Raw genomic sequence first — 17771 nt, 5'->3', positions numbered from 1 at the left:
CCTCCTCTCTGCATCCAACTTTCCCGTCCGCTCGTACTTCACTTCACTCTCGACCGTTTGCTAGCTGGCCGCCAAAAAGAACATCCGGAAATGTGTGCTCGAGGATACGCATCTGAGCTGCCAACGAGAACAGACGCGTTTCGACATTAAAAATGTGGCAGCTTGGGTTAGTTGATATGGCATGACGATACTTATAGCGCGAGAACAAAACGACGACACAGAGACAAGAAGGACACGAAAGACACGAGCGCTAACTTCCAACTGAGTTTATTGCTCAGAGCACGAAAATATATAGAGGAGACAGTAACCATGTGATAAAAACCATATGGCAGAAAGAGCAGAACATGAGTAACAGAAAAACAAAAACAAACAACACAAAAACAAAAGCACTGAAAAACGGCCAAGAAAAGTCTATAAGAAAACGAAACAGAAAGGTAAAGATTATATAACTACCTGCCCACACCGAAACCTTCGAGGAACCTGAGTTCCTTCTCGGACAGAGCCACGGAGGGCTTGCTAATACAAGGCACCTGTTCGCGTGCCATCTGCGCGGCCTCGAAAATGACTCGGGTGCGTTCATCTCTGTGCTTGTAGAGAGTCGCTGTGTCGTTGAAGAGGGGAACACAATTGCACTCAGTGCAGTGCTGAGCAAAAAAATCATCTTTCCCGTTTCTAACATTGTTAGAGTGTTCTCTCAGCCAATGTTAGAAACAATGCTAGAAGCGGAAAAGATGGTTTTCTTGCTCAGCACGGCACTGAGTGCAATTGTGTTCCCTTCTTCAAGGACACAGCGACTCTCTACAAGCACAGAGATGAACGCACCTGAGTCATTGTCGAGGCCGCGCAGATGGCACGTGAACAGGTGCCTTGTATTAGCAAGCCCTCCGTGGCTCTGTCCGAGAAGGAACTCCGGTTCCTCGAAGGTTTCGGTGCGGGCAGGTAGTTATATTATCTTTACCTTTCTGTTTCGTATTCTTACAGATTTTTCTTTGCCGTTTTTCAGTGCTTTTGTTTTTGTGTTGTTTGTTTTTGTGTTTTTGTTTTTCTCTTACTCATGTTCTGCTCTTTGTGCCATATGGTTTATCACATGGTTACTGTCTCCTCTATATATTTTCGTTCTCTGCGCAATAAACTCAGTTGTAAGTTAGCCCTCGTGTCTTTCGTGTCCTTCTTGTCTCTGTGTCGTCATTTTGTTCTCGCGCTATAACTATCGTCAGGCGTTTTGACAGCTCCGTGAAAATCAGCTGATAGAATAGGCTTGCGCGACCCCCCTCCCCCCGACGTTCCTGCACTGTCTGTGCCCTAGCTCAACGCAACGACGCCCAGCTGTCCAGCCACACCGGCTAAGGACAGACCTGCCGGACGCCCTGTACGAGGCCATGAGGTCGCCCCATGCTATCTTCTTCCGCACACCATTGACGACCTGGACTAACCGGAACGACCTGGAAAGCGAGCGGGTATGCCCCTCTCCGGCAGCTGTTGCTTCTCCTGGCTCCGAGTCTAAGTACAAGGTCCTCGTAAAACCACGTGTGTGATTCGACGTATCAAACTTCCCAGATCGCCTCCTTGAGTCAGCTTTCGACGCCTGCCTCAAAACCACGGCGTTTTAAGTTGTTTCCATTCACTATCTCTCCAACAGTGTATCCTTATGGGTGCGTTCGCTAGCGGATGGTGACCAGATAACCCAACTGCGAACTCTGCCAGTCACAGCTGATTGTATCGTGCAAGTAAAAGCGTACTTGAGTTCAAGCTTGGACCTGCGTGGGTATGTGGTCTCTGGGGTTGACCCAGGGGAATCACTGGAGGGCTGTGTTGCTTCTTTGACCTGCTCCACTCACAAGATCGTAACACCTCGTTATATGGGCCACGGACGCACGTGCCTTGTCACTCTCCAAGGGCCTCAAACGCCACCAAGCCTTATTACGTACTATGAATGCATCCTGCAATTTAATTTGTACAAGTTCGGTGTGGTACACTGCTATCTGTGTTTTCGTACTGGTTACATGCGAGATTCTTGTCCCCAACCGGCAGACACTTTCAAGGAGTCCGCCGAGACGTGCACGTACAAATGCGGGCTCTGCCAAACGGACAATCATGATATAACGTCCAAAGATTGTCCAGGTAAAAGGAAGGCTCTCAAAGCTTATCGCCAACGCAAGCGTCGCCAGCGTTCAGTGACACAAAAAGGAAAGGATGCCGACATTCCGACTTGCAATCGGTTTGAACTGTTGTCCCCCTCCGAAGAGGACACATTAGCATTGGTAGAACCTGACAATGTTTGCTATGCAGCCTCCCATGTACACTGACGCCGTCAAGCGGGCAAAAACGCGTTCAGCAGGCTGCGAACACGCCTAGATTGAGTGATACGTCGACAGACGATCTGGTGAAGCTTCACCAACAGATAGCGCAGCTCCAAGTGGAAGTCAAGCGCCTCGCTCAATGCGGAATCCATCTCCCTCGACCCACTGGACCAACTGCTATGCGCGGTACAGACGTGCCGTATTCTGCTTCTGTTCCTGAATTATCCTCTGCAAGCACGTCAGCCCCAGTCAATATGACTCCAGTAAAGCTCCTCCACTTTGTTGCACGGCAACTCCAAGAGCTTTCGAAGGTGTTGCTCGCGAACCTTCCACCACAATGACCACTCCTTCGAAAGCGACGCACCACCACTGTGTCCTGCAGTGGAACTGCCGGGGTCTCCCAAATAAAGTTGGTGAGCTTCGTTATCGCCTTGCGCTGGGGAAGCTCCCCACTTTGTGCCTGCTTCTACAAGAAGCGAATTCACTTCTACGCATCTCTGGATTCACTGCGTATGTTTCCTCAACCATCCCTGATCGACGCTGTACCGATGCGTTAGGACCTCCAGGCAAGGCTGTGGTATATGTTGTGACTACATATCCTCAAATGTAAGTTCCCCTGCTGCCGTGGTGTAACCAGTGGCGAAAAGTGGTGGCAGTGCTCGTTAGATTTCCGCATGGTGGTTTCAATTTACGTGCGCCCATATAGTGGCAGCGCTCCTCGATTGCGTTTAGGGGGGCTGGCTCACTTGCGTAAAACCTACCCGGGGTACCCAGTGCTAGTTGGGGGAGACTTTAATGAACCCCATAAATTGTGGAGCTACCTTTATTCCAGTTCTAGAGGCAACATCGCGCTAAATACATTTACAGACGCACACTTTGTCCCTCTGAATGCCCCGGTCACTTCCACACGTTGATGGGATCATCACTGTGTTCCACCCTATGAGCCGGATTTCTCGTGGTGTTTGGGCATGTGTGAAGTTTTGTGCGACCTAGAACCAAACTGCTAAGGGAGTGATAACCATCCGTTGATAATTGGTTTGGCCGCGTGTAACCAGCGCCGCCTCCGACTTCGATGCCGCACAACCAAGTGGGACTTATTCCGCAAGGAACTGAACGCCTCGATTGCTGATAATCGTCAGATCTATTGCAGGTGATAACCAGAGCTGTACAAGCCACCTTGCAGTCAATCTGGGTAGAGGAGAACAGACCACATCCAAGTTTACATCTTCTGCGTGTGTGGGCAGCTCGTCGTCGTGCAGAGCCAGCCTTACACCGAGATCGGGCAGCCGCTGAGCTTCGTGATAACTTTAACAGATTTACGCTGCAGCGCGTCGCTGCGAAAAGCGTCTCGCCCGGGAACGGTAGATGTACTGGTGTGCGTCACACGGTCCATTGTCCTCAACCACCTCAATATGGCGAACGTTCCGGGGCATGGAATTAGGCACCCGTACGCCGGACCCAGCGGCCAGTGCGTGTCTTTCTGGACCCGCGCCAAGCCAGTTAGCTCCAGAAATAGTTAAGGCTTTTTGCCCAGCCTACAACCTTGTCCCACCCCGATTCGGCGGTCCATGTAACCTGCCTGCTGAGGTTGGCGCAACTCCCAGTCTGTCAGACATCGAAGGCATGCAAGCGCTGTACACGATGGTGGCACTCCAGGCAGCAATTGACCAGGCAAAAGTATGCAAGGTACCAGGACCAGATGGGATCTCCTATGAAGTGTTAAAAACTTGGATGGCCCTGCACTGCAGTGGCTGATTGACACGCCTCATGCCATCTGGATGACCGGATAGATGCCTTAATCGTAGGAGCATGCCGAAATTGCGCCGATACCAAAGCTGTAAAGCACTCGAGAAACCTCTCTAAACTTCGGCTGATTGTTCTAACGTGTACGTTGTGCAAGCTTCTTGAACGCATGTTCGCACATCTCCCGGTGGCCGTGAAAGCACACCTGTTACCATCCGGTCTAGACATGCTTTCGACCACATCTGGGCACGGAGGATGACCTAGATCATTTGACGTCCATGGTGCTTGCGGGAAGAATATTAAAGCAGCATTCGAACCCTTCTCGCCACGGACGTTCTTAAAGCCTACGGCAACGTCAGCCACTGTTCAATCATTCGCATAATGCAGTGGCTTCAACTTCCGCCTCGTGTCTGGGACTCTGTGGTCTATTTTCTGGCACACCGTACCTTCTGCATCCGAGTAGGCAAAGAATGTAGCACACTTTGTAATGAAGCGGGGTGTACAGCAGGGCTTAGTGCTCGCCCCGATACTCTTCAGTCTTGCCCTGTTGCCCCTCGCGTGGCAACTATCACGCATTCCAGATGCCTTCTTTCTTTTGTATGCGGATGATTTGACTACACTACACTACATCCAGACCTGCAACGCCTGCAGGAGGCACTCCAGAGTGCTCTGGACAAGGCGTCAGACTAGTGGCGCCTTGTCCAGGCGTCATCATAGAACTGACACTATCTGCCATGAAGACTGCATTCTTGTCTATCACCAACAGACAAGGTCACCATCGCCACCTGTAGACACTAATTTGTTTGAGCCTAATTGCCACACCCTTACCCCTGTATCCACAATCCCTGTGCTCGGGGTCGAACTGGGCGCACCTCGCTCTGCGATTGCGTGGGTTTGCTCTGCTCATCGGAAGAGTGCTAATACCCTCCATCTAATTCATCGCATCTCTCAAAAGACCGTAGGTGCCAGTTCTCGAATGGCCCATATTTTGGTGTGATCAATGCTACAAACTCAGCTTGTTTATCAAGCTCAGTTTTAATGACTGACATTGAGAGACTGGGACTTGCTCGAAACCGCCAACCGAGATTCCATGAGCGCAATTACGTGCCTTCCTCGTGTAACACCTATCGCGACCCTCCAGGGGGAAGTGCAGCTCGACACCATCGACGAAATTGTGCACCCACGTCGAGTCCCTCGCTACCTGAATAGCCAAAATGTTCCAGCAGCAGCAGCTCTAGCTAACCACTATAATTCAATGCTGCCACAGCCTGACGCACCATTGGCAGAATTTTCACCATCGCTCAAGGCAGAAGCCAGCGATAACCGACCACTGACCCTCCTGCGACAATGCGTCGGACAAGTGGCGCAGGAGGGCGTCGTCACTACCACCGACAACTCACTAGCAGTATAGGTGGACGCATCTATCGATAACTGCGTTCTGCACACCAGTCTTGCATGCCCCGCGCTACCTGAAACTCAACATATCTGCTCTAACGTAACAGAGGCATCGTTTCCTTCTGTATTAGCGGAGCTCACTGCAACACGGCACGGGTTAACAGTAATGCTATCCAAAATGGTTTCTTTGTAGCACAATAAATTGCCTGTATTTACGCACTCCACGCAGGCAGTTCGAAAGCTGCGAAAAGTGACCAGCTCCTTTGATACAGCCTCTGATATACACCGACTGATTCACTCGTGTGCCTGTCCTGTCCACGTATTATAGACCCGCCGGTCTGCACCGGCTCACTTGAAAGCAGATGCCACTTGACATCCAGCGGCTGTCTAACACCCGCTGCCTCTACTTCGTTTGGTTCCGAAGGACAGCTTGCTCGTGCACAAAGAAACCCTCTGGTGCTCCACGTTTGCACTCATTCCTCCGCATGGATCAGACGTTCCTGGTGGCTTAACTCGCCGAGAGTAGGTTGCGCTCAGGAGGATTCGTGTGGGCGCCACCTTGACTCCTGCAATTCGGGCTACATGAACATCCGGTGGACAGCATCTGCCAACGACATGCTCATTCTGCGTTGCCCCAGCCACAGAGGCAACGCTTGATCACCCATTGGCAACCTTCCCGACCCTTCACCAGGCTCGCACTCGCGACCTAAGCGGCCTTCACCACCACGCCGGCCAACCATCTGACTTGACGCGCTGGACGCATGGTCCACTGCATCGACCACTCCTGGCCTTTTTACAGGAAACAGAACTTTTCCTTTTAAATGCGAAACATTTCTTAGCGAACTTCGGTGACTTTGAGCGTATCTATCTATCTATCTATCTATCTATCTATCTATCTATCTATCTATCTATCTAGCCGCCTACGACTTTTAGCTCTCCTGGCCGTTTCGATAATGGTATCGATACCAGACTTGGTATGACATACATGGTAATAAGGGCTGTAGCGCGAGCACGAAGGTGCTAGAAGAAACAGACGAAAGGCGAGGCAAGGAAAGCAAAGAGGACAACACGAGCGCTTCCTTGCCTTGCCTTTCGTCTGTTTCTTCTAGCACCTTCGTGCTCGCGCTACAGCCCTTATTACCATGAATCCAAACCAACTAGCCCAAATAGCCGTTCTTCTTCAATGCATTTGGTATGGCATAATATGACTGCATGAAGAACATATTTGATTAGTCATAACATGAAAATCAAGACATATATGTCATTATTGACAAGATTTACATTTTACGGTCCTGTAGCTCTTGCGGTGGTTTCTTTCACATGGAATGTTGGAAAACTGGTATGGTATGACATGGTTGCAAGGCGAACACAAGTCACAGACCATAACATAAAAATCATCCCATGCGTGTCATGTAACAACCTGACTACGTGTCACGCCCATGATGCGCTCGCGGCCGTTTCACTAGCTTCACTTATATGAAATTTGGTATTACGGGACGTGAATGGATGACGAAGGTATGATACTGGTGCAAACATGATCAAGATGAGATGCGTGTCATGTAACAACATAACTACTATCTACGCTCATGATACGCTCGCGGTCATTTGGCTAGCTTCACATCTATCAAATTTGGTATTCGAGACGCCAGTGGATGACGAATGTATGTGACTAACGCAAACATAATAATTATGAAATGCGTGTCTTGTGAGAACGTGACTACATGGCAGAGATTAGGCCCCAATACAATTCGACATGACGCGGTGCGCGTGCTCGCCGGCATTGCCACTCCAGGCGCCGGTCCTGCCATATACTCGTAGGTGCGTGCCACGATGTGTTGCTTTGACGCATGCGCGTTTCAGTGCGTCCGGCGTCCTTCCGTCACGAAAAGAGGGAGACGCAGTTTTGTGTGCGTAACGCACCGGCATAGAGTCATGCTACTCTACGGCGTCGGCGCGAAATGCAGCATGTCGCATTTCGCGCCGGTTGCCATGGGGCCGTGTCGATGGACGCTGGTCGCGCCTGGCATCACACTATAGAGTGCTCGCGTTTTGCTAACGTAGCGTCACTGAGCCTAGCATGCGCGCGCGTCAACGCTACATTGGAGTATATTGGACCGTTCATGATGTGATCGAGGGTAGTTTGCTAGCTACACATATACCGAATTTGGTGTTTCGTGACGTGAATAGATGACGAAGGAAAACGACACATCCAAACATGATTATCAAGACGCGGAAGTCATCTACGGCATCACATACTTCCACCCCGTAACGTTGTGCTGATTTTAAAGTGACATATCAAAATTTCTCATTCATGCTTCGCATATCATTGATTCCCACGGTAAGTGGGATCTGCCAACTTTTTATTTATTTGATGCCGTAGGGCATACTGGCGCGAATAAAATAAGTTTGTTTGAGACGCCACTTTCAAACGCCAACGCCAAGCAGAGAACGCTGTTTATTTTGGTCACTTCATTGTATTTTTTAAAAAACTAGCTACTGGAGCTGGAAACGCATACAGCGTTTTTTCGCGACAGAAAAACACCACGGGTGGCTGCACGGACCAAGTAAAAAAAAAACATTATTCTTCTAGGGCTGGGCTCTGACGTGCAAAACACCGTTATGAGCGCCATGCAAGGCATTCGCATTTCCTCACGATTCCCTTCGGGAAGTTGGGTCATCTTGTTTCACTAATAAGTAGAATGATCGCTGCCAATTTCGTCTAAACATTTTTCCTTAGATGCTGCGCTCTCTCGGAATTGCATGTTTATACCGGAAACAACTATCTCTTTAATTGAAAGTCTATAACGCACTGTGAAATCTAAGAATAAATTGAGCAGCTTTTATGCTCATGAAGGAAATTGGGTACAGCTGTGTGCACCCAACAATGAAATATACTATCAGCGCACCATATGTTCGCTTTCGCAGCACACTTAAAACATGACATTCGTTGATTGAGACAGGTGTACGGCACTGCTCGCAAATTTCAATGCCGCTTCAAGATGTTTCTGTATCTTTATAACTTTTAAAAAATCTGAAATAAATGCTAGCGTTCTAAAGCTAGGTGTTCCTAATTTTTTCGCCACTATAGCCCCTTTCCTGATTACTCGCTATAATAGCCAGCTCGCGTTTAGATTTTTAGTAGGCGTACACTTGACTACATTATTAAAAAAGTAAGTGGCCGCGTGGCAGGGAAACATATTGGTAATTACCATAAGTGTCTTTTGTGAACTAAACGCACAACCAACTTGCTCACCTTTCAGTTATAGGTGAACATTTCGCGCTTAGATTACTCAACTTTCTGATGCACAGTGAGTTCCAATAGATGAGCTCTTTGAAGCTTTCACCAAAGACAATTTCGGGCCCTACTAATACTCCCAATAATCGGCATTATTATTACTGGATATAGATAGGCTCATGAGAACAAAAGAACACTAGCCGGACTGCTTACTACATACATATTTGAACATGAGCCGCAAACAGGCTGTTCAGTCTATGTTTCTCTGAAGCTTTTCTCCTTTCGCCATGCAATCGACTTTTAGATGCGGAGCATCTAATAATCGAGGCTTGTAGTGCGGCGCCGTCCGCAAGCTTCCTCCTCCTTCTTCCACCATCTGTGCATCCCTTCCTCCTCTACACACCGCACGCGCTTCACTCCTCCACCATCTGTGCACCCTTCCTCCTCTACACACCGCGTGCGCTTCTCCTCTTCACGAACATTCGCTAGCTGTATAATGTAGCGCGCATGCGCCGTCACGCTTCGAGAACATCGGCAGCTGACGCGCGCGCATGCGCCGTTCCGCTTCTCCCCCTTCTCGAACATTCGACAGCTGACGCGCGCATGCACCGTCACCCACCATCTGTGCCGCGCACGCTTCTCCCCTTCGAGAACATTCTACAATTCTCCTGATTCTCCAGTGGACGCGCATGCGCCGTCGCGCTTCGAGAACATTCAACAGCTGACAGTGCATACGCCGTCGCGCTGTATATATACTCAAGGTCGGCGCTCGCTCGCTCAGTTGCCGCTCGTCGGTTGGTTTGTATGGCGCGTCGACGTCCAAGGTCGCGGTGAAATGAATTCCAACGAATCCACAAACACAATGATCGACGTCCCTTCGACCAGCGCCGCCCTTTCGCATACGTGTGTACGTGTTCACTCATTTAACACCCCCTCCTACAACCACGTTAACCAATTTAGCCATCGACCCAAGTAAGTCGCAATTTAACACCCCATTTCACAACCACGTTAACCAATTTAGCCATCGACACAAGTAAGTCGCACTTTAACACCCCCTTAACCAATTATATGCTCCGCATCCTCCTCAGTGTTCCCCCGAGGGAAGCTGCGGGCAATTTTTTTCTTCACATTTTATTGTTGAAGTGCTTGTCGTTTAGAGGACTTCTTGGCGTTTAAGGTGTCAGCTTAAACGGACTATGAAGATCAGCGCTATATATTTTAATATGTATGTCACTAAAGCAGACCCGACTTGTTCATTTACGAAATATTCACACATTCTTGTTTTCGAGCCACATTCGATCAAAGTGACTCACACAATTTTCAGCATGGGAAGGCTCCCGAAGACGTCTTCATCCAAGTTGATGACCTCAGATGAAGACAGCACACTGCAAGGAAATGCGACTATGTTGAATCAAGAGATGACACATAGCAAATTGGTGCATTATTCTTAACTTTCTTAATTCGAAAGCGAATATCAGTAGAGTACTCGTGGATTGAAACTAAACATGAAGTTTTCTGGTGCATTGACTGATATGCGCAATAGCTGGAAATAACCACGCCATGTCGCAAAGAATACAGTCGCTAAATGAAATGTTGGCTCTAATCTACCTGTTCAAGTCAAAATTATGGCGGTACAATTCTAACTGGTGACAGTAGAAACTAAAGTGTTTGTGTTACTTTGCCCTTAATATTCCCGTTTTAACACGGCAGTACTGTATATAGCCTCATACGACGAACCAAATTAAATGAAACACGATATTTGTAAGTGAAACGAAAGAATAAGATCACTACGCGCGCTCCATTTGAGTTCATGATTATGGTTATGTATGGCTGATAGGGAACGTATGAGGTCATCACCTGGAGCAGCCTATAAGCTTAAAGAACGAACACTGGCATCACTGCAAGCACGCCGACGTGACGTCATGGCAAGGACACTCCCTCTCCGCCGCCGCTTCTCTTGCCTTTCGGCGGCCGCCGCGTACTCGCTCTTTAGCGACACGTTGGTGATTACTTCTCAGTCACGTGGCGTAAATCTCTCAATATACAAAGTGAAAGGTTTCATAACTGAAAGTTATCGAAGCTGCAAAAGGTTTTCATCATTCAGCTTAGGATCGCCAGACTCCCGTCCGAACAAAATATTTACTTTGAAAATTCTTTGTTTTCGTTGCGTACACCAAAAAATAGGAAAATATGCTAAGTGGTTGTAACGTGCTTACTACTAGGCATAAACTTCCAGATGAGAACTTATATGTGCCAAAATATCACAGGTTAAATGAGAATGCTTCCAAGTCACTGAATACATTGTGCTTTACCGCGCAAGTTGCATCTTCGTTTGAGAGTAATCTAAATGATTTGGCAGAATAGCGCTTTTTCAAGCAAGAGACCTTACATGAATCTACCTGACATAGGCACGTACTTCACATATTCGGAAAAGTAACGACACAGTACCGAAGCACGTGCAACAATATTGGAAATGTTGGGTTATGTTCGTTTACTTCTTATATACATGTTTCTTCTCAACAGTCGCCGTAAATTGTGTAATCATACCACAATTTGCGTTTAATACTGGGGTGATCTACTGCCGTGTCACAAACAGTATGATTAAATTCATGTGGGAGGATTTCGCTGATAGCAACAATTCCAACACAAACGCCAGAAAGTCGAAATTAACTCTTTCGATGGCACAGTCAGTGACGGGGCCCAAGTCACTTCGCTTCAATAAGGTGACGACTGGTCTCTTACGTCATGTCTACGCACAGGTAATCGACTGCGAGGAAAATTCACTTACGAGGTGGCTATCTAACTGATAGTTACGAGTGAGATAACAACGTTGCTACGATAACTGCGCCTACAGTGCTAGAGAAGCTTGTGGACTGCAGTAGATAATTTCCTATAAGTTACGCTCACTTCAGGAACATTACAGATTAGTCTGGAGCCTACGTGGCCACTAGCAATAACGGTAGAATATTCTGACCCGCGTGTATAAATGCCGACGCACATATGTGGGGTTTAACGTCCCAAAACCACAATATGATTATGAGAGACGCCGTAGTGGAGGACTCCGGAAATTTAGACCACCTGGGGTTCTTTAACGTGCACCCAAATCTGAGCACATGGGCCTAACGATTCTGCACGAAGACAGAATCAAAGAGCAATAAGAATTTCTGCACATAACCAGAATAATTTTTGTGAAATGAAAGTCCAAATTTGTTGTGAGAGATACATGAAACTGAACAACATGCTGAGTGAGCAAGTACACGAAAAAAACAGATAAAACAGCGGCGGTGGTATTCTAGGGCGAGCGCATTCCAGATATTTTGCAAGACTCGATAATGCTCGTGAGCGTGGAGCTTGGCACACCAGCGAGAACACTGTTCTTAGATACGAGGAGTCCTCTGATACCAAGAACTCTAGAGGAGGGGAAACCCTCATATTTCCTATAGGAATCACCCATGAACAGCTCGACCTCATAATGTAAACATTGTGCCTTGCGTCTTAAAAGCACAAGATTATGTGCCAATGAGTTCGGTGTATCTAAGCAGAAGTGTGTTCCTGCTTTTCACAACTATCGCAGTGCGGCTGAGTGGGCAGGAATAAAATCTGTAGTCGGGGTTGGCAAGGTGACGAGACCTCTTCACCCCTTTCCCACTGCCTACGACCACGCGCATGATTGTGCAGAAGCAAAAGTAGACATTCATTGTTTTATCAGCCCCATTACCGATTCTGTTTTCGTCATTCGTCTGGAGCTTCAGACGAGCAGAAGTGAACGAGAACAGCGGAACAGCGCACGAATCGAGCGCGTCATTATGTAGGTGCGCGGCGGTGGGCATGGAAGTGCCAGATTTATTTTTGACGTATCACAGGCTCGCCACCAGGAGGCACCACTCCAACTTCTTAGGGCTAATAGTCGGTTACATATGAAGAATAAATGTAAGCTGCTCCCACAGGGGTCACTGTCCCTACTATAGGAACAACTTGCATAATTATTTTCCTTAATATCATTCGGTTATTTACGTTACGTCAGGCAGATTTTACGCACTTAGGGCATATCACATGCCTATACAGGCTCCTTTGCTAGTGTTTGTTTGCACAAGCTTAGTTCTTGGCCAATCGCATGAAAAAAAGTCATTGCTCCACCTAAAATATCGTTTCAACAAGAAACGAGAAACTTTTTATTTTTAATGAACGTAGTGTTTCCACTACCAGCGAAAATGTACTCATGAATGGAACGGAAATCGCCAATCATTGCTCTCTCAGACAGATGCATAAGAAGCATGCTACAGTCCTGGAAGTGGAGCGTGTATATTTAAAAACGATATTCTTTCTTGGGATACTTTCTCCCGTATTCAGAAACCCTGCTTCACTTGAACTTGTCTTGCCACTGACTTCAATGCAGCACTAACTCGTTTCGAACTAACTGTCTTTAGGCGGTGCCAAGGCCACAAACCCACCGAAGCGTTCCAAACGCACTGCATTGAAGGCGGATTCAAGTCAAGTTGAACTCAAGAAGCGTTTCTCAATACGTGCATGGCTTAGACGCAAAAATATTGGTCTGTCTACACCTGTGTCTATTGGTCCACTGCTCTGTTTCTCAACCCCAAACGGCTCAATTTCAACATCTGCAGTTCACACCGATACTTCTCTGGTCTCTGTTTTCATACTTGTGCGTATTATTGATTGAAAAGCAAGTGTTGCAAATATATGAGGCAGAACATCAACACGCCACGGACTATACTGTGGCGTTTTTCTTGATATTATGAAAGGCATACGTAAGTATTTCTTAACACCGTAGCATTTACTACGCTGCGCTGACAATATAATGCTATGTCAAAAAGGCAGGCGGAAGAGTATCGTCGTTCAACGACTCTGCAGTGAACCTTGCAGAGACGGGGCCAAGGTTTTTTTTTCTTAAGTTTAACTGAATATAGTTACAATCTTAATAAATGCAACTCTACGACAAAAACTGCTGAAAGTATAAGTAGCTAGTTTGCGTCCGTTCTCTCATTCGGCCAGGAATGTACCTAGCAATTCACAAAGCATGTTGCTTGAGTTCTTAGAATGTTTGACATGTTTCTAATAATTTACCACTGACCGCTCAACTGTGCAGCTACTAATATACCACCAACGTCCTACCAGCTGAGCGCGCGAATATCTTTATTACTTAGGCTCAAAGACATGTCTATCATGCCGAGAATTCTACCAATGATGGCTGAACATCAAGCGACACGATATACATTTGTCTTTTGAACTATTCCTCACTGTACCACTCAGAATAATAACTATTTCAACATTTCCACCCATAAGATTTGGCCTGTGTCATGTGTATTTGTGGTAAGATGTCACCCAGAGTTCACGTGGCAATCTTCATGCTACTTGCAAACGAGGTTGCATATATAGCCGTAACGTTCATGAACACGCCGATGAACATCACACTCGGGTGGAAGTGGGCTGCCCGGTAGACTTACAGTATGGTTAGTTGAGGCATCAGCGGGAAGTCACTCTTCTGTAGCTTGGAGAAATGGTTCCCAGAGATGTCCCTGGAAAAAGAAGGCAGGATGGAACGAATAGCTCTTTTACTACCGCTCACTCTACTCATTGCTTTGTCTTCATTTTCTGAAAGCTCAATTTAACGTGAAGAAACCACCATATGATTACGAGAGACGCCGCAGTGGAAGAGTCCGGAAATTCCGGTCACCTAGGGTTCTTTAACGTGCGCCCAAATCTGAGTACACGGACCTAGAGCATTTTCACCTCGACATGCAGCCGCTGCAGCCGGGATTCGATCCCGCGACTGGAGGGTTAGCAGCCGAGTGCCTTAGCCACTAGGCCAGTGCGGCGGGCATATTCAAAAGCTGATGAAGCAGCTGTGAAGAGAGCAGTGCATGGATTGCTAAAGGAATAATACTAATCGTAGTACCAATAATGAAAAAGCTTTATAAATTTCTAATGCTGTAAGATCAGATAGAAAGGAAAAAGATGAAAATGTTAGGCAAGTGTAGCAGCATTGTAGGTAGCTCAGCTTTTATATGCGCATATTTGAACGAAATGAGTTATGCAATATCAGTGAACTCAGTTCATAGGTGTCTGTGCACTCTAAAAGAAACAGGGCGTGCAAACACGGACCCACGATGAAAGTCCGGACAACACGAGCACCTGCCAAAGGCTCCAGAAGCACACAAAAGGCGGGAGATATAGAAGTCTTGAAAGCCCATGTGCGCACGTCTATGCAATATAGCAAAACCCATCAATCTAGCACGTGGCGCTCTACATGACAAAGAACTGTCAAGGCATTTGATTTTATATTTATTCAAATAGATCGAAGTTGCCTCATGCATGCACTACAGCTCTTATAGATGTGTCAATGCTCAAGTATTAAGACGCGTTGCATCATTCTTCTTCTGGCGCAAAACTGCACATTCTTCGAGTCTTGACATGCACTTAAACTCATGAGTTCTTAGTAGGCTTCTCCAGTTTTAAGTATGTGTTTCTATAAATGACGCAAGAAATTCGAAGCATTTCTTTACGTACTGCAAGCACGTTTTTGTCTATCTATCTATCTATCTATCTATCTATCCATGTACCCACATCCTGGTGCTCTTATGTAACCCCCTTAACTTGGAAAGTACACCAAACCAATGTCACTAAGGTGGGGGGGGTAGAGGAGTGGTAAGATGCGTTTGTGAATTTGACGCGCTGGTCACAACATAACTAATGCCCCAATATTGTCGCACATGTCATCACATTTCCAAAAAAACTGCCACATACTCAAGAACAGATAGTCCTAACCTGTCCGCCACGACATGGCCAGACATGGGAGTGGCTCGCTACGTGCAAGTTCACGCCCCACCAGACCTAAATAAAGTTTTTCCATACCCATACCCATGCTCGGGGTCGGGTATGTGCTACATGGTATGCCGATATATGCCCAAGTTAATAGACATTTTATGTCGACCCAGGAACGGCGAGAACAGAAATTGGTAACTTTAACGATTGACCGTTAAAAAAATCACAGCATATCTACGAGGTGATTGATGGCGAGTGGGGCGAATCTCTCCATAGGGAGGTTAATTGCCCTAATCGATCATCAAACTAAGGGTGTGAGAAACACTGTGTGTGGTATACAAATAAACTTTCATTGTTGTTGAAGAAGACGGGCGGATGGTGGCGCTCCTTGTATACGATGAATGGACTGATGGACCAACGAACGGAAGGAAGGAAGGACGCACGGACGCATGAACAGCCACTCGGATGGACGGTCAGAAAGACATATGGACGAACGAACGAACCTACATATGGACAGACGGACGGACGCACGCGTTGACGGACGGAGTGACAGATGGATGGGCGGATGGACGCACCTTGATAATTGGCCAATGACTGTTGAAGCTGTTCTGGCATGTTGTCGACAAAGAATATTGCAGCTGAAGGCGACCAAAGAGCTGCTGAAGTTTTTGGCGGCGAAGCTCCTTAAAGGGCCCCTAAGCCACCTCCAATATTTTCCCAAACATTTCAAGTAAACAAGCGCGTCGCGTGCAGAAGGCCGTCGCGATCAACGATGCCGCACGCCGCAGTGCTACAGGTAGCGGGCGCGACAGATTTTCCAAAAAAAACGATGGCTTCTCCTTCCCGGTCCCCGCCATTCCCGCCACTGACATGTGCGACGTCACCAGTGAAACTCAATGACGTTACCACTTTCGATGCTTGTAATTAACCGAACGACAACCGACGACTTCCGGTCACTCGGAGAACAGCTATTTGCGCGAACCTTGTTGTTCTTGGTCGTGTTGCCGCTTGCGAATCAACATCTGCGGTCCGCAACGCAAAAAAGGCCCATACCGGCACGATTCGTAGGGGCACGGGTCGGCACGACAGCAACAGCGGTTAGTCAACGATCAGTGCACCCAGATGACACACACAATACACTTGACGGCGAGCTTGGTCGTCAGAGTGGGGGATCGCGGCAACCGGAAGTAGACGCTGTCTCAAACAGTGCGTCAGCGGTGACGTATGTCACGAGAGATGAAAAGGGGCACTCAGTTGACTCAGCGAGTAGAGGCCAAGCGGTTTCGGAAGAGGGTAGCGTAGGAAAGAGGGAAAGAAGTGATCGTCGCGTTTCGATCATCAAACGCGTGTAACTCCTCGGATATCCCGTCCCGCCACTTGGGATTGAAACGTGCCCCACGCCTTTATCGCCTGCGATACGTAAAATACTAACTGTTCATCCCTTACCACGTAACATGCACCCCAAGCATGACAAGTGCCAGTGCGTATCCCGCGTACGATACTTCAGCCGTATGCTCGAAGACATCCCGGAATCGCATACTTTTTACACGGACACAGCCCGAACTCGCGAAGGTTGCACCTCGGTAGTGTTAGACGGCACCGATTCCCTGCAGAACTCGGCTGCAATGCGTGGGACACAGGCCGCTCACGACGAAATTCTTGGAGTCACTCTAGCGATACGATACGCTATCCGTGTTCACAGTGAGGTCTACATATTCACAGACTCGCAACGGGCATGTCAGGCCTTCCTGTCAGGGCTTGGCATCCCAAGAACGGCCCACCAAATTTTTAATCAAATTCCACTAACTGAGTCAAACAGTACTTTTCGCATCCACTTACTCTGGACTCCTAGTCATGCCTGTCTACCGGACAATGAACGCGCACACGCTGTTGCCCGCGAAATTTCCCTCTGGGCAGCCCGGCAAGACGAGGCGACCATTTGGGAGTGAGGGTATCTTCTTCTCCCTTGAAAAGACATTCTTCCTCACTACAGGAAAGTCCATAGCGCTCAGAGCGCCCCCCCCCGCCATCTTTCTCGCGAAAGGGGGCAGTAGCGTTGCGCCAGCTGCAGATTAAAACATTTCCCAATCTAGTATCACTTCATAAATTCTACCCTCAGTGCTATGCAGACCGTTGCCCCGGCTGTGGAAACTCGCCCGCGACCTTCCATGTCTCGATAGAGTGCACTGCAAACATCTTTCATCCCTTATCTGCTTTCCTTCACCCTTTACGTAATGAGGAGCTGTGGGATAATGCTCTCCGCGATGAACCTCCCGAGGTCATCCGAGCTCTGATACAGCGGCCCCAGCTCGTCA

The 17771-nt window shown here is 47.8% G+C and overlaps 1 protein-coding gene across 1 annotated transcript in view; it reads right to left on the bottom strand.

The window, feature by feature from the left end:
- LOC119174295 (uncharacterized) overlaps positions 1-17771 on the bottom strand; it is a 201056-nt gene that overhangs the window by 101402 nt on the left and 81883 nt on the right. Inside the window, exons 6-7 of the mRNA XM_075884923.1 lie at positions 14139-14210; positions 9987-10058 (exon numbers count right to left, since the gene is read on the bottom strand). Of these exons, the coding sequence (XP_075741038.1) occupies positions 9987-10058; positions 14139-14210 (144 nt within the window). The remainder of the gene's footprint in view (positions 1-9986; positions 10059-14138; positions 14211-17771) is intronic.

This window comes from Rhipicephalus microplus, unplaced genomic scaffold (assembly GCF_043290135.1).
Source record: "Rhipicephalus microplus isolate Deutch F79 unplaced genomic scaffold, USDA_Rmic scaffold_56, whole genome shotgun sequence".
Taxonomy (NCBI): domain Eukaryota; kingdom Metazoa; phylum Arthropoda; class Arachnida; order Ixodida; family Ixodidae; genus Rhipicephalus; species Rhipicephalus microplus.
The sequence above is the reverse complement of the archived record's forward strand: the minus strand, read 5'-3'. Positions and strand labels throughout refer to the sequence as shown.